The 23680-nt window shown below is 36.7% G+C and overlaps 2 protein-coding genes across 2 annotated transcripts in view; one reads left to right on the top strand and one right to left on the bottom strand.

Annotated features, from left to right (window-relative positions):
- Positions 1 to 5302: 5302 nt before the first annotated feature.
- On the top strand, positions 5303 to 17565 carry LOC141443810 (uncharacterized). Its single transcript, XM_074109172.1, has 6 exons — positions 5303 to 5778; positions 6432 to 6513; positions 6937 to 7061; positions 8742 to 8845; positions 11257 to 11343; positions 12390 to 17565. Exons 1-6 carry the CDS (start codon positions 5661 to 5663, stop codon positions 12396 to 12398), a joined length of 525 nt encoding a protein of 174 aa, XP_073965273.1. The 5' UTR covers positions 5303 to 5660; the 3' UTR covers positions 12399 to 17565.
- A 1114-nt stretch (positions 17566 to 18679) lies between these two features.
- su(f) (cleavage stimulation factor subunit su(f)) overlaps positions 18680 to 23680 on the bottom strand; it is a 41673-nt gene continuing 36672 nt past the window's right edge. Inside the window, exons 15-18 of the mRNA XM_074109155.1 lie at positions 23488 to 23588; positions 23135 to 23269; positions 22076 to 22182; positions 18680 to 20705 (exon numbers count right to left, since the gene is read on the bottom strand). Of these exons, the coding sequence (XP_073965256.1) occupies positions 20601 to 20705; positions 22076 to 22182; positions 23135 to 23269; positions 23488 to 23588 (448 nt within the window). The 3' untranslated portion in view covers positions 18680 to 20600. The remainder of the gene's footprint in view (positions 20706 to 22075; positions 22183 to 23134; positions 23270 to 23487; positions 23589 to 23680) is intronic.

Here is a 23680-nt window from a genome sequence, read left to right on the forward strand (position 1 = left end):
AGTCTTTATTTTAGAAGTCTTGTTTTTGATCACTTGAATTCACTTATTTCACTATATTTTTCCAATTGTATTTTTAATATATTTGTAGAGAGGAACGAAGCAATTTGTGTTTTTCAATAGGTCAGTGAGGCGGCGGAGGATTCTTCAGCTTGATTTATTTCGCTGGCAAGTATCAGTCTGTCCAGTGCATAGCTATGACATTTGAATATAATATGGTCTAGGTCTCCAACGGCGTTATTGCACGCAGAACAAATATTAGTGTTAACAATACCGAGCCTGTACAAGTGGAATGGTGCATTGCAATGACCAAACCGAAGCCTGTTTATGATAGTTATAAAATCCCGACTGGCAATCTTCAAATCATGGTACCACGGCTTGACGGGTAAATCAGTTTGAATATTTCCGTACCATTTTCCTTTCTCTTTTGATCTTTCTTCCACATGTCTGTCCAGTATCTTCTTACATCTCTGCGAAACGTACTATAAAAGTCGGTCAGAGGGACGTGCACTATATTTTGTACATCCAACATATTTAATCCTTTGAAAGCAGTCTGGTCTGCGATTTCGTTACCAGTTATTCCTTTATGAGAAGGAATCCACATAAAGGATACTTCGATCTGTTTTAGGGAGAAGCTGTACAAAATATTCCTAATTTTGTATAATAAATAATTAGTTTTGTAATGTATTTTGAAATTTTCTAGCGATTTAATTACACTAAGTGAATCAGATAGTATTAGAAAATCCTTATAATTATTTACACATGAGATACGTTTAAGCGCTTCAATAATAGCGTATGCTTCTGCAGTGAATATGCTACAATTGTTGTCTAGTACAAAACTTTGAGAAAACTTAATTTGCGGATCATATACTGCACTACGAACATACCCCTCACCCTTACTGCCATCAGTATAGAGAGTATAGTATTTACTGTTTTTGTGTAGAAATTCTAGAAGCTCCTGATTACTATGAACTTTATCACTGATAACTGAAATTTCAAAGGCCACACTGGTAAATGGAAATGAGTAGCAAGGAGAAATACTACTAGTGTAAATTTTAGAGCAAACATTTTTAATTTCCAGAATGATGTTACTGAGCTTGGGTGACTTACAAGCCAGAAGATCACTGCTAGACAGCAGTGGAGCTGCGATTGCCCTTTGGCCAGGTAATATACTTTCTATAACTAAATTATTATTTTGTGAAATAATCTTGGCACAAAATCTCATGAACAACAATAATCTTCTAAGGATGAGTGGCATTGTAGCAGTTTCCACTTCCATTGCTCTAACAGGTGTAGAGCACATGGCACCTGATATTACTCTGATAGCTTTGTTCTGTAAAATATCTAGTTTTTTAGTGTGTGAGCTATTTATATAAGCAAAACAACTATAGTCAAAGTGGCTTCTTACAATAGCTTTGTACAAACAAGATAATGTTTGGGGATCAGCGCCCCATGTTACTCCAGCTAGGCATTTCATAATGTTAAATCCTTTTAATGCATTGGATAATATATATTTAATGTGCATTTCAAAAGTTAGTTTAGTATCAATTACCACTCCTAAAAACTTATGTTGGGGAACATTTGGAATGATCTCATCATTATAAGTTATAACATCAGTTGGATTGTCTTTTGTAAACAATAATACACTACTCTTAGAAGGGTTAATTTTCAATTTTAGTATGTTGTTATAATAAGAGTGCAGATCTTTGAGGGCTTTATTAACATAGTTAATAGCTTGATCAATATTATAATTAATGCTGTATATGACCAAGTCATCAGCAAATTGTAGTACCTTAACATTATTCATATTTACATATTTACAAATTTCACTTGTATATAAGTTATACAGCAATGGAGATAATGTGGCTCCTTGCATTGTACCTTTGGATACAGTTCGAGGTCCATACATATTATTGTTATGTCTTATATACAAAGTCCTATCTGTTAAAAAGTTATAAATCCATTTGCACAATAAGCCAGGTATTTGTAGGCTAGACATAACTTGTACAAGAATTGAGGGACTTACATTATCAAAAGCGCCTTGTACATCTAAGAAAACACAAGCAACACTAGATTTATTACATTTTGCATTTTTCAGGTCTTCGATGAGAGAGACAAAGCTGTCGGCACAACTTCTTCCGCGACGGAAACCATACTGAATTGGAGGGATAACGGAATTGGCTTCTATAAAATAGTCGAGCCGAGTTTTAATCATATTCTCAAAGATTTTACCTAAGCATGAAGACAGAGAAATTGGGCGATAAGAAGTTGCGTCTTCAGGTGGTTTTCCTTGCTTATGTATTGGAATGACACATTGTGTTTTCCATGACTGTGGTATGATTTGCAGTACCCAAAGGGAATTAAGGATATTTAGAAATAGCTTTTGAACTGAAAGATCCAAATTCTTAATCAGTATATAAGGAAAGTCATCTAGACCAGGCGTTGTATTTTTACGAGACTGTAAACTGTGGATGAATTCTCTCCATGAAAAAGGATCAAGCAAAAACTTGGATGAATCGCGATTGTTGTTAAGGCAAAAATAATTTTCAAGATTCTCAGTGGAATTGTGATTATCATTGTTTGTTAATTTATCCAGTAAAGGGCCAATAAATTCATCATTAAGAGATTTATTAGTAGTTTTAATTCTTTTAAACATTTTAATATATTTCCAAATTAAACTAATAGGGGTAGTTCTGTTAAAACTGCCACAAAGCCTTCTCCAACTACACTTTTTTTCTTCTGCTATTGTTCTTTTTTTAATAGCATCTAGTTTTTTGTATTTAATGAAATTTTCTACACTAGGATTGTTTCTATAGAATTTTAATGCTTCATATGAATCAATGACACTTTGTTCGCATTTACTGTTCCACCAAGGTGCAGGAGGCTTACTTCTAAAGTTAGAAGTTTTAGTAAATTTAGGAATGCAATTTAATTTTAGAGAGTTAAGCTGCGAACAGAATTGGTCATAAGTCTTGAGTGGATTTTGAGCATCTAACACTATATCTTTAAAATATTCTTTAGAAAGTTCACAGTACTTTTTCCAGTCAGTTTTATTGTATAGAAACTTTTCCATTGGGGCATTAATTTGATATTTATCAACGGACATTATAATATTTGTTATAGTAGGAAAATGGTAGCTACCCATGTTGTCATCGCTTACAGACCACGCGCAAAGTGGTGCTATATTCGGACTTGTGAAACTGATGTCTATTGCAGAGGGGTTGCAATTAGGATAATTTATTGTAGTAAAGTTACCATCATTAAGGATACACAAATTTAAATCGTCGATTAAATCGAATAATTGTTGACCGCGACCTTTTGTAGATACGCAGCCAAAGGCAATATGATGTGCGTTAAAATCTCCTGATACAAAGATTGGTTTAGGTAAATTATTTATTATGCTACGTAATCTATCTATTCTTATATTTCTGTCTGTTGGAGGCCAGTACACGCATAAAATGGTAAGGTCACCACTTTCTGTAGAGATTGATATTGCTATAGATTGAATATCTTCGTAAAAAGTAGTTTGTAGAGGCTTGTACTTAAATGATGGCTTTATTAAAATAGCGACACCGCCATGACCATTATCAGCATTGCGAAAATGTAAATTGTAATTTGGAATGTTGGTGATACGGGTATCTGAAAACCAGGTTTCGTTAAGAAGACATATATCTATTTTATTTTTGTGTAAAAAATTTATTAGTAAGGGTTTTTTATTATGAAGACTTTGAATATTAAACTGAGCGATACGAAGTTGTGAAGTTGTAGCTAGATCCATTAATTAAGGCAGGTTTTTGAAAAGTAAATCTTTGATAGATTTCGTCGTAACTGGAGAATCGTCTGCTTTGTTAGCAATCGCTATTAGAGTGCGCACAATAGTCATTGTCAAATCGTTATTGGTCATTAAAAGATTTTTTAAGTCAACTGTTTTTGAGGGAGAGCTTGTGGATGCCAGGTTTTTGGAATTGTTGTTTATTGTAGTGTCTTGTGGTTGTTTCGAGATAGGTTTTTGGATCAATGGAGGAAATTCATCCCTTTTAGAGTCTGTAACACTTGCATAAGTTATTTTGGTTTTCTTTTCTTGGATTTTTCTCATTTTAATGGGGCACATTTTAGAAATAGCTAAGTGAGCTCCACCACAATTTATACAGCAGAGCTCAGTTGGTTTGTCACAATCTTTGTACGAGTGTTCACCTGAACAGCAGCTGCATCGCTGCTTCCCGTTGCATACTTTTGCAGAGTGGTTAAATTTGAAGCAGCGATAGCACTGCTGTAAGGGTGGGACATAGTCAAATACTCTGTAGGAAAACAGATCGTATTGCACACTATCTGGCAATGTATTTGACAGGAATGTAATACTCACTGTCTGTAGAGGTACCCTATTCTGACCGACTTTTTTAGTAAAGCGCCGTACCGCGACGATGTCGAAGCTGGAAGACAGTTTACTGTACAACTCCTTATTGGAAATGTTTTGTGGTACATACCGTATTATGCCCGTTCGTTCTATTTGCGCAGCCGGGATATAAGCTTTCATGTTATATTTTTCCATGAATTTGGTATTGTTTAAAAAGTTGTTCGCCGTATTATACTGCTTGAAGATCGCTGTTATTTTATTCGCATTTATTCTGCGAATGGCCACCACACCTTTCACCTCCGCAGCAAAATATGGTTCAGGTAAATTGGACTTTTGTTACCTAGCTTTTCCTTATTGTCCTTGCTCTCAATGAACACTTTAAATTCGACATTTAACGAATTTTCGGGATACAACCTTTTATAATTAGGCTTTAGATAGGGTAAATACAAATCATCCTCGTTGGAGCCTTCTCCATTCTCCTCGGGCACTGATGCCCTTTTCCTGGCCTTGATAACTGGAGGGCTATCGCCTCCTCCTTCGTCACCAATCATGTTTAGAAACGTTTTGAACACTTTTCATAACTTTTCAGCTGATAAAATCAAGATAGATCGCAAAAACAACTTAAATAAAACTCAGAGCGCGCGCTTCGTTTAAGAGTTCCCGCCAGAATCTCAGGCATTGCATTCCATTTTGACATAACGCGGCCTGTGTTGCCATAAGTTTTGTAATTAACAAACAGCCACTGCCACTGTTTCTAAATTACGCCTAATTTCAATGGCTACTTTCAGTGCAGATTACTATTGCATTCATTAAAAAAAACAATAATTATTTCAGGTTTTTGCAGTTATTTCCATTAAAATTTATTTCTTTTGATTTTATAAAAATGCAAAAGACCAAAATACGTCTCATAAAACTAGACTGACAGGCCAAAGGCAAAAAGTGACACTTGACACAAATATTTTGACATCTTGTTCGTTATAATTTCATGCTCACCGATTGCAAATTCTGCTAATAATGCGGAATATATTATTTCTATATTAATTTTCAACTCGATAAAACATCGAGTTACTTTAACCTAACCTTATTCACAAGTACACTTAACCTTCCACCAAATTGACCCACCGATTTTACCGCGCGGTACATCGCGTTTGTTTTCACAATTCCGGTTTCATCGCTTATATTTATGGTGAATTTTAATGAGATAGTGTGTGTACTAAATAACTGGCGTTGTTTCGTGTAAGCAAGTTAATTTACTCGGGGTGTAAAGTAAATAAACTCCAATTGGATTGCGACGTAGTAGTCTTAAAAGATGAACAACTTTCTCTCCCCTCGTATGATGGTGGGAGCGGCTATAGTAGGCCTCGTGGGCGCCGCTGGAGTGTTTATTTACGAGCAAATATACAACGAGAAGCGAAGAACGATGCTAAGTTAGTATAACCTAATTTTTTTTCCTAATTATTCTAACCAATTTACATAACATTAGAATCGTTGAAGGACAAAGTGCAGTCACGATAACTGAAGTCTGCAGCTACATTTATGAATGTCGCTTTTGCTATTTAAATTCGTACTTTTTTTTATTTCTTGTCCTAACACAGATGTAAAGACTGCCACATTGAAATGAGACTGGGCTGTACTTGTATGCCAAATGAATCTAATAAAACCGGCCAAGCGCGAGTCGGACTCGCGCACGAAGGGTTCCGTACCATCTATACAACATTCATTTGTTTGTATGTTTGTTGTATGGGGGCACCTTTAAATATTTGTTTTATTCTGTTTTTAGTATTTGTTGTTCTAGCGGCCACAGTTATACATAATCTGTGAAAATTTCAACTGTCTAACTATCACAGTTCATGAGACAGCCTGGTGACAGACAGACAGATGGACGGACAGTGAAATCTTAGTAATAGGGTTTCTGTTTTTACCTTTGGGTATGGAACCCTAATAACCTTAAAATAGGTGCCTAAAACAGACAAACTGAAGCAGAGGAAATTAGTAAACTTTAGCATAATTGCGAAAACGAGTGTAAAGCGAGATCGGGATAAAGTCTTAAACTTTAATAACAGATGTATCTCATTTACAGTGCAAGAAATGGCAAGATTAGACAGACAAGTATCCTCCATGAGAACAGAACTTGAAGCACTAAGGGAACTGCAAAAAGAAAAGTATGTTTTTGATGATTGTTTGTTTCTCATTAGAGATGGGCCGAATGTGGTTTGGAGCGAATACAAACTTCGGCCGAACATTCGGCAAAAATTAAAAATTCGGCCAAATTCCGCCCGAAGTTCAGTACAATAACCTGCCTAAATAATTAAATATACCTACTTAATGTTTCTCAATGTTTAGTTTGTGAAAATTGTGAAACAAAAAGGTTTTTTTTAATTAAATTTACGAATTGTAATTAAATTTTTTATTAAATGAATAACTATTGTTTCTGCATATTTTAATGATATGAGTGAAATGCTTTCCATTAATTTTAGTCCAAATAGTACAAGTAGGTTCATTTTTTCTAGTGCCAAATGCCGAATTGAAATCGTAAAATAAAATTAAAACTTTTTTAGGCCTTAAAAAGGGTTATTTGATTGCAGCCAGCGCCGCCACAAGCAAAAGCGGCGCGTCAAACCGCGGCCCACGGCCCCGCCCGCCGGAGACGCCGTGGACCAGAGTGTAGCTTCTGACTCTGAGTACTTCACAGACTACCAATCCGTGCTGGGTGAGTGACTGAAACATAAAGACTCAGTTTCATTGGTCGATATACAGCATGCGGTGACTATTCCGCAGGCGACGACTAGTGAAATCCAAATGCAGGCCCTATGACATGCGTTATGGACATCTCCCGTACCCCGCATACAGCCCTGCCGACCAATGACGTCTCTCTCTCTCTATAGCTTTGATGCAACACAACACAAGCTGTCACAACACACTGCATCAGATAAATGTGAACGCAACCATATAAAATGTATGAAACCTATACCATTCTGATGTGTCATGACACAACAGACAGATAAAAATGTGAATGCGGCTTAAAAACAAAAGCTGTATGATGACCTTCAGGGCCGGCCTTAGCCATCTAGATGCCACGGGCGAGGGGCGAGTTAAATACGACAAGCAATAAAATGACAGCTCATGTTTTTTTTTTTATCTTATCTTATATTTTAACAAGGCTTTAGTACACCAAATGTGGCTATGTAAGCCTCATGGGGAGCCTCAAAAACTACACTAAGGCTTGTCTAATGACGGAGCATCGCTTTTTCCGAATGTGGTTGACTTAGAATCACATTTACACCTCCATTCCACAAGCCCCCATCCAGATACCTGTTGCTGATGTCCTTATTCTGATCACATTCCCGAAGAAAATGAAGAAGGTCCTCAGTCTTATTACAACCTATGCACAAGGGTGATTGTACAACTCTCATCAAATTTAGGAAATAGTTTAGTGGAATATTTGCGCGCCAGTAATTGGCAAAATGTGTGCGACTACTATACTAAGAACCACATTGTACCACATTTTATGCAAATAAAAAACTAACTTTTCATCACACTTGCTCGTAAACAGTGTCGTAACATGCAGGCTACCTTAGTTGCAACCCCCAAATAAAACCATCGACCTTAATGTGCTTGTCATGAAACCCGTGGTCGGTAAATGAGTCATTGCGCGTACAAATTTTCTTGCCATGAAGCCCAAGGTCGGTAAATGAGGCAGGGCCCGTACTGATGGTGCTGCTGCAGGACTATATGGACCACATACACACGCACGTTGCGGCGCATGCCGAGGGAGGGGGAGGTAAAGGGCGACGTTGCCAAGAGCACAGCCTAAAGTATCGCCAATATTTGGAAGAATTATATTTTTTCTTTTACAAATATTAAATTTTACTTGCAAATGTGATGAAAAACATTGTATGTCGCACGGGCGGTACTAGAATTACGAACATCGACTCATTAAAGACTCTCGTTCGTAATTCCTTATTTACCGCCCTTAAGACACAATGTACTATTAAATGTGACCAGACCGCACACGAAATGCCAGCATGAGTAGTTATCTTATTATTATTATTACCAGGGGTCGGACAAAAAGTGCCGATGACGTCAAACCATTTATAGGATGATTTCAAATAGTATTTTTGATTTTCATAAACAATTATCACATCATTTATCAACCTCTTTATTTTATTCACTGATATGAAATTTATTTTATTCACTGAATTCCATTGATTTATTTACGATTATTTTGTTACTTCGTTAATGCTACTTAGTTACTACATGTCACACGGAGGTTTAAATAAAAACATCGTCTTGTGTGCAAGATTACTTCATTTTTACGTCATCCGCACTTTTTGTCCGACCCCTGATTATTATTATTAGTATACTAATTATTATTGTTTACTATTCTCAGGAACTGATGGAGAAATGGATAGTGAAGAGTTCTACGATGTGCACACAGACGATGACGACGACACGCTGAGGGAGGGTCTTCGCGGCGAGCCGGCGTTAGACGAGGTACAGTATCAACAATCGAGTTTAGAGTTTTGAGTTTCGAGTTTCGAGTTTCGAGTTTCGTAGTAGCCCTGCTGAGTCTGCGCCTTTTCGCGGCTGTGCCGTGACAACTTAATTTATAATGTCATGGCCTGTTGGTGAATAAAGTTTTTTATCTATTTATCTAAAAAAAAAATCGAAAATAATTATCTTTTTTTCTTGCATATAATAGCTTCTCATTCATTGTTAATTGTTAAATTGTAAAATAAAGAAACTTGAGTGACATTGACGTGACACATAAGAAAGGCATCAAAAAAATCCACATTATTTAACTTTCTTTTGCTAAAATATGTGTAAACTAGCGTTTACCCGCGGCTTCGCACGCGTAAATCATTAGATGCAGCAGTTGAATTGAAATTCCGGGATTTTATTAAATTCTCGTGGGAATTCCCTAAAATTACATCGTGGTTTTCATTGACGTTAAATTAAAACACCTACATACTAAATTTCATGGCTCTAAGCCCAGCGGTTGTTATTTCAAGATTTTATCCCTAGGTATCCCGTGGGAATATCGGGTCAAAAAGTCGCCTATGTGTTATTCCAGACGTCCACCTACCTACATACCAAATTTCATGACTAAGCCCAGCGGTTGTTATTTCGAGATTTTATCCCTATCCCGTGGGAATATCGGGATAAAAAGTATCCTATGTTTTAATCCAGGTTACAAACTAACTTTTCGCCAAATTTCATCCAAATCCGTCCAGCCGTTTCAGCGTGAAGAAGTAACAAACATACTCACTCACTCACTCACTCACTCACTCACAAACTCACATTAATAATATTAGTAGTATTAAATGGACTGAAAAAATATCATAAATGAAGGACTTTTACGCTGTTTTACTGCTAATAATTAATTATCTTAACTCTTGATTATCTTTTAAATGGTAAGAGTTAGACCACTGGTGCCTTAGAAAAATTAACTTCATTTGACCTGTAGATTGTCTCCTTAAAGTTAACGGATATCAAAAATAACACGGTGTATAAATAGCATGCATCTCGCTCATGTAATAATCTGAAGCCCAATTTACACTGCGAGCAGAGCGGACTCCATACGGATTCAGTTTAACGTACAACAATGAGGGCTATCGTTTTTTGTCTCACTAGATGGCGCACTGTTGCGTGAGGTTTTTAAGTATGGCTTTCAAAGTCTTTTATTACGGGCGTGAAAACAAAGTTTAGATTAAAATCATATGTAATACACTTAAAAACGTACCATAAAAATATCGAGCATGCCACAGTGTTGCATAGTCCCGTTTTGTTCGGAAAAAAGGGAGGACAAAAGTTTCAGAAAGACAAAACTGTCTCAAAACACAGACATTCATTGCCCCGGAACGCTTATTTGCCATAATTAATTTCAGATATTGCAAAATATTCACAAAATTATTCTAATTACAAATAAACCCGCGTAGCTCACCCAAAAACTATGAGATTTGACAATTCGGAGACCTCACGCTACACTAGCGCCTCTAGTGGCGAATTCATTACGCGATAGCCAACATTGGCTGCTTGAAATTAATATGAAGTTGGTTGATGTAAGTTAACCAAAGTCATGAATGAGACCGCTCCATTCGCGGTGGAAACCGTGCTTCTGTTAATTAATTAAGTGCAAGTGACCCATTACCGCGATGAGAATGTTTGAGCTGGACACAGTTTTTAATAGGTCCCATCTGATATTTGTTTTTTAACCCCCGACGCAGAAGGAGGGGTGTTATAAGTTTCACCGCTATGTGTCTGTCTGTGGCACCGTAGCTCTTAAAAGGGTGGACCGATTTGAATGCTGTTTTTTTAAATTGAAATCAGGTTTTCTAGCGATGGTTCTTAGACATGTTTTATCAAAATTGGTTCAGCCGTTTTTTGAGATATTGAACTTTTTATTAATAGTAGATTGTACAACGAGAGCATAAAACGAGCCATTTTACCCGAGACGTTCATATAGCCACCCGAGCTGGTACGGCGAGGGTGGATAGACACGTCGAGGGGATGGGTTTAATGCTCGAGTTCTACACTCTGCTTTTCACTTCGATTGCGAGGAGATGAATTAACAACAGTGGAAACATTGGTCACTTACTATGTACCTTTAATTTTTCATGCATTGCTAATATAATTATAAATATTTAGTTTTATAAATTTAATTTGGTTTATTTGATTGATTTTTAGTTTTATACAAATTAATAATTATTGGAAAAATACATTGATACTTTCTTGTTTGTGCCTGATGACCTTGGTCTTAGAAAATTTTACTTTATGCATTAGAGCATAAAACGTCATTTTATGCCGCCTAGGTCCAGCATAAACACGAACTTTACGAGCATGAGAAGTGAAAAAGTTTTTTTAAGGCGAACGTGATTTATTTTTACGTAATTTTTCGTCTACAGGACGCGTCAGACAAATCTGACAGTCCGCGGTCAGCGGGACACGCCTCAAACGCCTCCACCGCCACGTTAAAAGACAGCGGCGCGCTGGTAAGGTCAAATAACTGGTATAGGCAGTGCCACCAGAGTTGAGGTCACCCACAAGATCATTATCTAATGACAGCGGGATTTTGACATTTCATTCATTCTCCTTTTGTTCAATTAGTTCTTCATGTAGCTGTGTGTATGAATTGAATTTTTTTTTACAGTTGGAAAGTGTGTAATCATAATCATTCACCTCAACTCTCGTGGCACTACCTATAGGTTAAAGTATCCTACTAATACATCACGAAGTTTCCCGAAAGCTGCCCATCCGAGTTGGATTCTTCGGGCGACTTCTTTGTCGAAGTTGGACCTACCCAAAGAGGGCTATCGCGTATGAATTCGCCGCTGGAGGCGCTAGTGTAGCGACCGAAATGTCAAATTTCACTGTTTTTGGGTGAGCTACGCGGGTTTATTTATAATTAGAATAATTTTGTGAATATTTTGCAATACCTGAAATTTATTATGGCAAATATGCATTACGGGGCAATGAATGCCTGTGTTTTGAGACAGTTTTAGATTAGATTATTGATTATTTATACTTATTTTTCTCTCATCTTATATTTCATTTAGTCTTTCGGAAACCTTTGTCCTCCCTTTTTTCCGAGCAAAACGGGACTACGCAACACTGACGTATGCTCTATATTTTTATGGTACAGTTTTAAGGTATTAAATATGGTTTTAATATAAATTTTGTTTTCACTCTCATAATAACAAACTAAGCACTATACTTCAGGCAGGACCTTTGTCTACAGTGGCGCCAACTGGTGAGCGCGTTTTATTTAACTTGCAATGTATGTAACTATGTATGTACGGGTCAAATCTTGCAAGTTGAATTTGACCCACTTCCAGTGGTTAAATCTGGTGACAATACAATAATCAGGCAGTGACATTCTGGTGGTCCGGCCAGGATTGTCTCTGCAGGACGGAACTCCTCAACGGTAAATGGCATCGACTTGACATTTGGTATGGAAACGTATAATGACAATGCAAGTACAATTGGCAAAAAAGCTTGTATAAAAATATATTTTTAACATAAAACTTTTTTTTTTCAGGTAAATTAGAGTTGCCATGATTGGAATAAACAATACCACCGTAGCAGACTAAGACGCCACCAAGTGAAGTATACTCGAATAGTTTTTGCTCAAGATGACTTAATTATATCCCTTGCGAGACCATGGACTTGTAGCAGAGATGGGCAAAATGTAATCAACTAACGTTTAACGATTGAGATTAACTCATTCAATCGCGATTAACGATTAAAAATGACGATTGATTAATCTTAGTCGTAAGACTTTCGAGACTAAATTTTTACCAGAGACTACATTTTTAATCAATTAATTAATTAGATTAATTTTCTCTCGTTTAATATTAGGAATAAATAAATTTTATTTTTCATAAGTATCACACAGTATACATACTAGAATCGAGATTTAATCGTGAGATTTGTCGCTTAAAATGACGATTGGTCAATTGTTATTCGAATACTCCGTCGATTAATTTAATCGCGACTAAATTAATCGTGATTAATTGTGTGACGATTGATAAGTTGATGAAAAAATAATCGATGAATGCCCTGCCCATCTCTGACTTGTAGTATCGTCCACTGTCATATAGAATGGGATATAGTTATTAAAATATTGACTTTTTTTTAATCTTACCTCACATTTGTTTCCTAATATGAATATTACACTTTAAAAAGATCGCATTTGCAACTAAAATACAGAGAATACAGATTAGTGCACAATGTTTTTCCGTTGTATTTTATCGGAAAAAATCGTATTTATCGATCTCTTTCAATTCGAATTTTTCGAGAGGCGAAATATCGCTAGATGGCGTTAGTATCGTGAGGTCCGTTTGTCGTATCAGTCTTGTTTGCGATTGGCTCATTTAGATATTTAAGGGGATCCCATGCTCCAATGACCTTCGATCTGAATTCCTTTAGTTTTCTAATGTTTTTTTGTAGCTTATTATATTAATAGCAACGGCTTTAAGCAATATAGTATCCCATATTTACTTCAAAGTTCATTGTCTTCGAGATATTTGGCATCAAAGTTGGACAAATTTAGGCCAAAAAACTGGTTTTCTGGCCATAACTTTTGTGTTAATTAGTTTCAAATGAAGACCCTAGACACGTTTGTTTGTTTGTTTGTTTATACTCTTTATTGTACAAAAAGGAAAAACAAAAAGGTTACATAAATAAAAGTTGTGTTAAGTACAAAGGCGGACTTATCCCTGCAGGGATCTCTGCCAGTCAACCTTTGAATGGTAGGACACGTTTTTAGAGACGTCAAAGACGAACCCAAATATGTAGATCTCATTAGATCTTTCACGTCAATAGAGATACGAAAAAAGTGTTTTTTTAGACAATGTTTAAAAAATCATACAAAATTAAGTATTCATTTTTTTTTCAAAATCCGGTTGACAAAAATGGAGATAAAAGATTGAAGAACCGGTAGCCGTTTGACTTATAATTCTATCTGTAGTGCAAAAGTAGGAGATACGATTCAAAACTTGTCAAAAATCGATGAAAACCTCGGGTAGCCCCTTAACCAATCACGAGCGTGAGAGAAATGTCAAACGGATCTCACGATGCTAACGCCATCTAGCGATGTTTCGGCTGTCAGGAAGCCCTCAGCATCTACACCAAAGACTACGCGTTTATTTGGGTTTGACTGTATTGTTACATATAGTACTCTATGAAGGTTAACAATTGATATTAATATGATATTAGTCATCATTGTATTGTTTATATTATGAAATTATGATGATACTATTAATATTAAATGATATTGTAACGGATAACTCACGTCTTAAACCGAGTTTAGCTCGACATGTTTCGGGCTATTTCGTAGTTAATATTTGGTATTGGCGGGGTAGGTTTTTTTTTAATAATTGGTTACTGTATTAGGGTTCAGGTATGGTTTTGTTCTATACAGCCAGTCTGAACTATCTGTAGAAAACGATGAAACATAATAAACTTAAACTGAATATGAAACTGTGTGGAAAGTTTGTTTTTGACCTTCCTTTGGGATACGTAGGTATGAAAATTTTGTCCTTACGAATATAATTGTACCAACATAAACATAAATGTCACGTTTTTTTTGGTAAAAAGTGATATTTATTGATAGATGCATACATTTTGCATTTATATTTTTATCAATGTATATAAAAGACATTGTTTTTCACTTTTCGAATTACTATGGTTGTATGGGCACGATTCCTTTTGCTTTTCCCGGAGGTCGGTTAATTAATAAAAAATAAAACTTCTTACATTTTGTTTTTAATACGTTGCTGTCTTACCGTTATGGTGAAGGTACCTATACCTACGTTGATAATAACTATTTTAAATTTCCTTTGGATTCGGTTAAATTACGTCTGACTAATTGTTTAGTTGTTGCCCTGAAATTTACTACCTAGTAATGCACGCCCTGATGATTCGCGTCCTCGTATTTGATAGATGTATTCTCGTATTTAATAACGTATTCAATATAAAATTGAATACAGTAGTCAAATTGCTAGGGCATGCATTAGGTCGTACATTCCGGGACATACATTAACTGCATCCTTTTCATTATTGTAGCTTTAGGGGGTTTCTTTACACTACGTTTTAATAGTATCGGTGCTGTGGTAGAATAGATAGTATCGGGAGGATTCTAGCTTTAATTGTAACATAAAAGGGGTAACTTAGCACAATTTGGGTCCCGTAAGGAACTCAAGAAAAATTGGTCAACTGCGAGGACTGCCAATTAAAAGGTCTCTACCCACTTTACCATGACCGTAATAGGGACGTCTCAGGCACGGAATGTAACGCGACGCGGACTACAACATGTCAACGATGTGTCATACCCATAAGAAGCGAATCGGCACCGTTTTTAGTGTCTGTCTGTCTGTCCGCGGCTTTGCTCAGGGACTATCATTGCTAGAAAGCTGTAATTTTGCACGGATATATATGTAAACTATGCCGACAAAATGGTACAATAAAAATTCATAAACATTTTTTTTGGGTACCTCCCATAGATGTAAAGTGGGGGTGATTTTTTTTTCTCATCCATCCCTATAGTGTGGGGTATTGTTGTATAGGTCTTTTAAAACCATTAGGGGTATGCTAAAACGATTTTTCGATTCAGTGATTTGTTTGCGAAATATTCAACTTTAAATTGCAATTTTTTTTATAAAATCTAGCGTCCGCCCCCCTCTAAAATCTAAACCGGTGGGTGGAAAAATTTGAAAAAAATCAGAATGGTAGTAAGTATATCAAACTTTCAAGGAAAACTATAACGGCTAAGTTTGCTTGAGAATTATTAGTAGTTTAAGAGTAAATAGCAGCCTAAGGTATAAAATATACCTAAACTTGGAGGAACCCGTATAAAATACGAAATCCTTAGAAAAATATTACTTAATTTTTTCGTAATGGCTACGGAACCCTATTTTGGTCGTGTCTGACACGCTCTTGGCCGGTTTTGACACTCCGTGCATGGCACGCGACGGCGACGGTTGGTCAAGAAACGTACTAGTGGGTAGTCTCACTTTTCAATACAAAGAATATATATTTGACAGACTCGTTCCTATTACGGTCATGGTATGATACGGTGTAATGGGTAGAGAGAGACCTTTAATTGCAACTTAAAAGGGGTAACTTAGCACAATTTGGGTTCAGTAACCGGTCAAGTGCGAGAACTGCTAATTTAGTGGATGACTGAGTGAATCTCTAATAGGCTCGGCCTATTTCAAACTTGCTGACAGTCTACCGGCCCGGATAATACCGACATGGAAATACCGACCTGTTTTTCGTGTACACGTACATTGAAATCTGTGTCACGAAGTATCAGCCCAGTATGCATCGTCCGTGATGATCAAACCCGGCCTGATAATTACCGGCATGTCAATACCGACCCTGCTTTTCGTGTACTCCGAATATTTAATAGATATGTAACGTAGAAAACAACTTAATTTAGTTCTGGCAGAATTGTACCTACACTAACGGGTCGGTAAAAACTTGGCTTCCGATTATCATGCCGGTATACATTAGGTCGGGAATCTTGGGGCGGTATTCAAACGGGTTGATATTGAGTGACCGGAATTTACCATGCGTTATAAGCCTTTGGTCGAAGTATCAGGTCGGTATTGTCCGACCGGTAAAGTCATGTCCGTTGAAGGCAGTGCCACGAAGTAAACAGAATAGAATAATTGGCATATATATGCGTAGATTGTTAAAACAAAGCCTTGTATAAAGTAAATGCATATAAATGTGTTTCTACTTAATAAATAATGAACTAAAATGTAGCCATGAAGACATTTTTGATTAGGTACTTTGAAAAACAAGATTTGACTGTACGTATATAGTACTTGAATACTGCGTATGAGAGATGTATATATTTTGGCATTTTGATCATTCCAGTAAACTAAGTGATAGAAAGAAATGTAACATGTAACTATATCTTTACCTACTTATTGATTCAGGGGTTGCTTATTGGAGGTCCATATCAATGAACACTTTTTTACCTTCGTTATGTCACGTGCAAAACCGCTATGTATTCTCGGGACTTATTCAGGTCTACTATTTATGACTACTAACCCATTTGACGCCAGATTACGTACTTAGTCGCGATGCCGACACTTCTGTAGACAGACGCCCGTCAGCGTCGTCTTCCAGATAAAAGGTAAATTAGACGCACATCGGCGTCTGCGGCATTATATCAGTCCATCAAGACGCCGATGTGCGTCAATGGCACCGAATGGATTAAGTCGACACGCAACGACGGCCAGTGCAGTGTGGTCGAAACGTTAAAGTAATTTCAACATTAAATAGTTCGTTAACTCCCGAGATATATGGAATTGCGAAAGTTTTTAACATTATGCCCCCGAACATGCTGTTGTTGTAATGTAGATGATTTTGTTTTATGTTGTGGAAGTTGAAGGCAGATTTACAACCCAAAACCACATACGTAACGTCTGAATCGATGAAACAGATAAATCATCAATAAATACTGCTGTTCTTTCAGTAATTTCTATTCCTATTCTAAATGCGATCGGGTAGGTACAGATAAAAGTACATGGCGACAAAAATAGTCGCGACTATTTGTTCTAGTCGTGCCAATGAATTGTATGACTTCTCATTGACATTCATTATTCAATCGAAACTTAATGAATTGTATAGTTTTAGGCAATTATTATGGGGCATTCTTTGGTATTTATTTTGTTATGAAATAAAACTTTACGTTCTGAAAATGGTTTTTATTTATTCTTTTTAGTAATGATGGTTTCTTGAGGAGAAATATCGCTAGATGGCGTTAGTATCGACAGGTTTGACGTTACAATCTTGCTTGCGGTTGGCTTATTTTTAGGGTTCCGTACCTCAAAAGGAAAATCGGAACCCTTATGGGATCACTTTTTGTCCGTCTGTCTGTCTGTCTGTCAAGACCCTTTTTCTCGGGAACGCGTGGAGGTATCAAGCTGAAATTTATATCAAATACTGAGGTCTACTGTCCCTTGGAGCTGTGAAAAAATCAAAATTCTAAGCCAACGCAATCCAAAGATGCAACCGTTTATGCTGCAAATACCTACAGGGTACTTCCCGTGAACTCAGAATCTTGAAATTTGGTATGAAGGTAGCTATTATAACACAACCAACTAGAAAAGTCTGAAAATCTTGATTTTTTGTCTCTGTAAATATCAATTACCAATATAATCTGACCCCACACTGCGTACATTTTGCTTAAGAGTAAGGCTCTGCATACACTGGATGTACTAAATCACTCGGAAAAAGCGAGAAATATCTTCAAGACACGATTCCCGTTTACATTTACATACCTATAAATGTGTACGGAACCCTCGGTGCGCGAGTCCAACTCGCACTTGCCTGGTTTTTATTTAACCAATCGCAAACGGACTGCGATATTTGGCTCTACGGTTAGTTGGTATGGTATGGTACTAACTAATTTAAAATTATTTATTTAGCTTAATCTATTTAAAATAACATTATGTTTGCATACTTTGCCGTGTCACTGCACATTAGCACATTCTAAAAACCCCTTGTTATCATGTCTTAAGCAAAATAAATCATATGCTTTCATTAAAGTGTGTGTAAGAGAGATAGATTTCCCAATGGGTAAACTTTTCCTAAAAATGTTTCTCAGAATGGTACCATGGAACCAACTTTGGTTAGATTATCATGCAATGCAAGTCAACCGATCACTAGAAATGGGTTAAATCAGACTCGCAATTTGATCAGAGACAAACAGACACAAAAACACGTGGAACCAAATTAAAACTTATAAGAAATGTTCCCAATCCGCACTGGGGCCCCGTATAGGCTGGGATGAAAGAAATAAAACAACAAAAATATTACAAATTACATTTATTCAATTCATACACTTTTGCCAGTGTCATGCATCTGTCACAATTTCATCCAAATGACAAATGAGAGATAATAAAATAAAATCTATACGTCAGTCGCCATCTTATATTTCGGAGCGGCCGAGGTGGTCAAAGTTATCGGAGCATCTATTCTCAAGATATTAGAGTCCATGTTCTGATATTTTTTATCTACATACATATCATAACTTCCCTATATGTTCAGAAACGGTGCATCTTAATGTTCACATTAAAGTACAGTGCATCTTAATGTTTACATTAAAGTATCGGTAATACTTTTTTTAACAATGCATATCTGTACATATTGTAGAAAACTTATGACATGCATGTAGATAATAATTATTATTCAAAGTCAAAGTCAAAATACAGGCCATATCTGAACATATTATAGAAAACTTATGATATGCATGTAGATAAAGTTATGTATGCGGCTATACATAATTAGGCATTAAAACACTCGTGTGATCTTATTATGAAACTCGCCTTCGACCACCATAAAACCACACTCGTACTTTAATGCCTCTCATTATGCACCAGCCACATAAATAACTATTATTACCTTGGCTGCTCTGAAATATCCAGCCCTATACTATGAAGAGCAAAATTCTAACTTCGTATCTTGTCGTCTCGCTGGCGCTTATATTATTTAATACAAGAGTAAGAGGGACGGTATAGGCTGATCAGGAATATAAAACACCTGACGCGAGGGCGGCACTTATACGTTTTATATTGCAACATTCTTTACACTTACTACACGGTACCTACCAGTCATATTGACATCGGTGTCGGTGATGTTATTTAAAGGAATATTTTCTAATCCTTCACACTTTTTCTGTGACAAATACTTTTATACAATGTGAATTATTTTCCTTCCAAGGCTATGGATAATCGGCATTTTAACGCACAAAAACACAAAATAACACTTTAAAATACGACGCGCAAACGTCAAACTTTGACAGCAATAGACAGATGACATTTGAATTTATTGTTACCAGTGCAAAAAATTAGTTCTATTGGTTGGTTGGTTCTATTGGTTTTTTATAATTCTGGTCAGCCTATACGATACGAACTTCAAATTTCGTAGTAGCTCTCTGATGACAACTGTACAGTGCAACCAGAATGTTAATGTCGCTCGGGACTGTCGGTTTTCTTCGTTTTTCTAAAGATTCAAATGAGAAAGAAAAAGAAAACCGATTTTTGTTTCGAGTTCCGAAAAACATTAGCATACTAAGGCCTTATTGTCTAACGCACGTGGCCTCACAGTCGTTTTCACCACTTTTTTTCTATTTATTTATTAATATAAGAGTATTTCTCAAAAAGTTGTCCCGTCAGGAAAATGACAAGAAATCTTTTTGTCACGCATTTATTAACACTAAGGACGAGATCATAAAACATAAACTGCATAACACATCCAAAGTTTCTTGACGTCAGAAAACGTCACGAAATCTTGTAAGGAAAAAAACCGTAATTTTGTAACTACTTCGAAACTTTGTATTGGATCCAACAACAAAGATTATCTGACCTTTTATCACCTTCACCACAAGGTTTTGTATATATTTAAACACAATATTACTTATTTTTTTGTGTTGAAATATCGTCAGGATTTTTTTTTAAATTAGTGCACAACTTTTTGAGAAATAGTTTTAAGAAAAAATACAATTTATCAATAAAATAACAATCCAATCAACTCACAATCAAACAGAATCTATTATATAATATATAAGACGAGGATAGAAAGAGACGGCTAATGCTACAGTCGTACCGTCCCTCTCACTCTCGTATTAAATAATATAAACGTCAGCGAAGTTAGAATTTTGCACTTGTCGATCTGCGGTCTCAATAAACACACAAACTTTCGAAATTATAATAAGTATATATATCAGTGGGACTTATTTGACGCGTTTCTGTTGCCGCTGTCTATATATGTCGTTAACGGGAGGAGCCATGCTCAAATCATCATCGTCGGAATCGTCGCCAGCTTTCCTTCGACGAGACTGGAACAGAGAAAAAAAGTTTTTGGTAATAATAACATTTTTAATCAAGCTTTATTTGCAGAATGTACTTTTGTTGACTGTACTTGCATTGCCATCTAAGCTACATTTCCATAACATTCGAACATGGCGGATGTAGACAATATCTAATTTTGGTATTTCTGTTTGTTTGGCTAGTTGATTAACGTCGATTAACCTTAACAGTGAACAGTGATCACAAAATTCTATATTGCTCTCGTGTCTGTCATTTTTTAATGCGCAAGTTGTATCCACGTGGTTTCTGGAATTTTACTATCAAGTTGCAAAAACTAGAATCACCGTACAACGTCCCTCTCAAAGAGAGTTTACTTTGACACTGGCGCAATTGTCTTATTAATTAGGACTGAAAAGCCATATTTTAAAAGAGAAGAAGAAGATACCAAACTTCAAGTCGATGCTATATATAACCGTGGAGAAGTTCCGTTCTGCGGAGACGATCCTAGCCGGTCTACCAAGATTTCACTACCAGATTATTTTATTGTCTCCAAATTTCACGTCAATCGTACTACCGGAAGTGGGTCAAGTTTAGCTTCCATGATTTGGCCCAAATATATAAAAAAAAAAAAAAAAAAACAGGGCAAGTTGAAAGAAAAGCTTGTAAAAAATGCTATAAACACTTGCTCGTAAACAGTGTCGTAACATGCAGGCTACCTTGGTTGCAACCCCCCAAATAAAACTCTCGACCTTAATGTGCTTCTCATGAAACCCGTGGTCGGTAAATGAGTCATTGCGCGTACTAATTTGCTTGTCATGAAGCCCAAGGTCGGTAAATGAGTTTGTTACTGCATGGTGTGGCGCTTCGGGCGTCTTCGACTTCGGGCTTCTATCAGACTCTCGTTCTTAATTCCTTATTTACCGCCCTTAAGAAACAATGTACTATTTTTGCTGCGTGTACTCTTGTATTGACATTCAAATTGCATAATGTGTACTTAAATTCAAGTCAATCCCACCATGAGGCTGCCTTTAAGCCAGAGATGTGAGAGAATGCGTTCCGAGGAATATGTTTGTAATGAACCAATAGAAACGCTTCATTTACCTATCCTAGCTCAGCACCGCTCTAGTGGAAACAGGCTTTTACACACACTCACACACACGCACACATACTGACAAACTTTCGCATTTATAATTAGTAGCATGGACATTACAATTTACTCGTTCAATTCATTCATACCGGATCTTGTTTACATATAGAACTGGCCCTATAGACCACTACGAAGTACCAAAATCGAACTTCGTATGTTGCCGTCACGCTGACGCTTATATTATTTAATACGAGAGCGAGAGGGACGGTACGATACGAACTTCGATTTTCGAATTGCGTAGCAGAACTGTACCTTATTAGCGACGGTGGTGATCCCCTCGTCATCCACTATCCAGTGCACGGAGCGCGCCAGATCAAACAACTTCGTGTCGCAGCCGTTCTCTTGGGTAGGCACCGGCGCTGTGACAAACAAAAACAATACAATACAATAACTCTTTATTGCACACCAACACAGTAAGCAGTACAAAAAACACAGGTATATACATAGAGACGAATACATATACAAACGAGTGCTTAAAACGCGCCATTTCACCCGTGCCATTATTATATTCGGACTCTAGGTTGGGAATCTGTTAAATGGATGAAATATTTTTCACTTGTCATGTATGTAAAATTTGTATTTATGCTGGATTCGTATGCGACATGTATGGGTTAGTAGCATTTCGTTTAAAAAGCAGCTGCTCTAAGTAGCAAGTTCTAAAATTCTTTGACTCAAAATTGACGGAGCTACGCTGGCGTAACCTATCCCTTTCGAACCCAGCCGAGTATGAAAAGAGTTACGAAAATGGACTTTATGTACAATACAATGTCAAGTTCAAAATTCAAATGTAAGAGTTGTGACAGTGGACCTTATGTACAATCCATGTCAAAGTCAAATTCAAATGTAATTAACCCGCACAATTGTATCAGCTGGGTTCGAAAAGGGATATTTTTTTTTCGAATTTTCGACAAAAAGCAGTTTAGGGCCAGTTACATTTTAGACCACTTGCTACTTAGACCAACTGTCTTTCAGACGAATTGACACTATACTCATAAAATTATATTTTATGCTCTAGTGCATAAAGTAAAATCTTTGTCTAAGACCAGGGCAATCAGGTGCCAATAGCCACAAACAAAAAAGTTTATATATTTTTAAAGAATTCGCAATCGAAGTGAAAACCAGATTATTAGACTCGAGCATTAAACCCATTTCTCCCTTAACGTGTCTATCCATATAGGCTATATGAATGTCTCGGGTAAAATGGGTCGTTTTATGCTCTTGCTATACAATCTACTATTTATCCATCAAACAGATGATTTAAACATACCTTCTACTATGGAACGCTTGTAGAACTAGTTCTATGGTACTTACGCTTGTCTGGCAAAGATATTCTGTTGAAGAGTGCCATGAGCCGGTCCACGGCGACGAAGGGGCCGCGGAAGGAAGTGGGGGGCGGCATCAGCGTGCACAGGTGGGCCGCCGCAGGGGGGAGGGGGAACGTGCCGCCTGGAACCAAACAAGTTTTATAATACTACAAGCTTTTATTTTACTTGCAATGTATGTATGTATGTGGTGGTTCAAGCCTCGTCGGTACCTTACAGTCCAAAAAATTCTACATTAAAAAAAAGCTTAAAGATAGTCTTGAATCATGGTCATTGTGGTGTACACTATCAATTTAAGGCTTAAAAACTATCTAACTAACTGTACTGTACACGTATATTTACCAGGTATAGGATGTTCGCCGGGCAGCGGGTTCGCCTTAGGCTTGTACGGAATCATCTGCGACGTGTCCGGCCGAGCTATGTCCTTGTTGGGATCGTTGTCTCTGTAACAGTTTATTTTTATTTAAATTTTTAATAATAACTTTTTTGCTGACTGTACTTTTGAACTAAATTAACTAAAATAATTTCTTTGCTC

This window comes from Choristoneura fumiferana, chromosome 28, assembly GCF_025370935.1.
Source record: "Choristoneura fumiferana chromosome 28, NRCan_CFum_1, whole genome shotgun sequence".
Lineage (NCBI taxonomy): Eukaryota > Metazoa > Arthropoda > Insecta > Lepidoptera > Tortricidae > Choristoneura > Choristoneura fumiferana.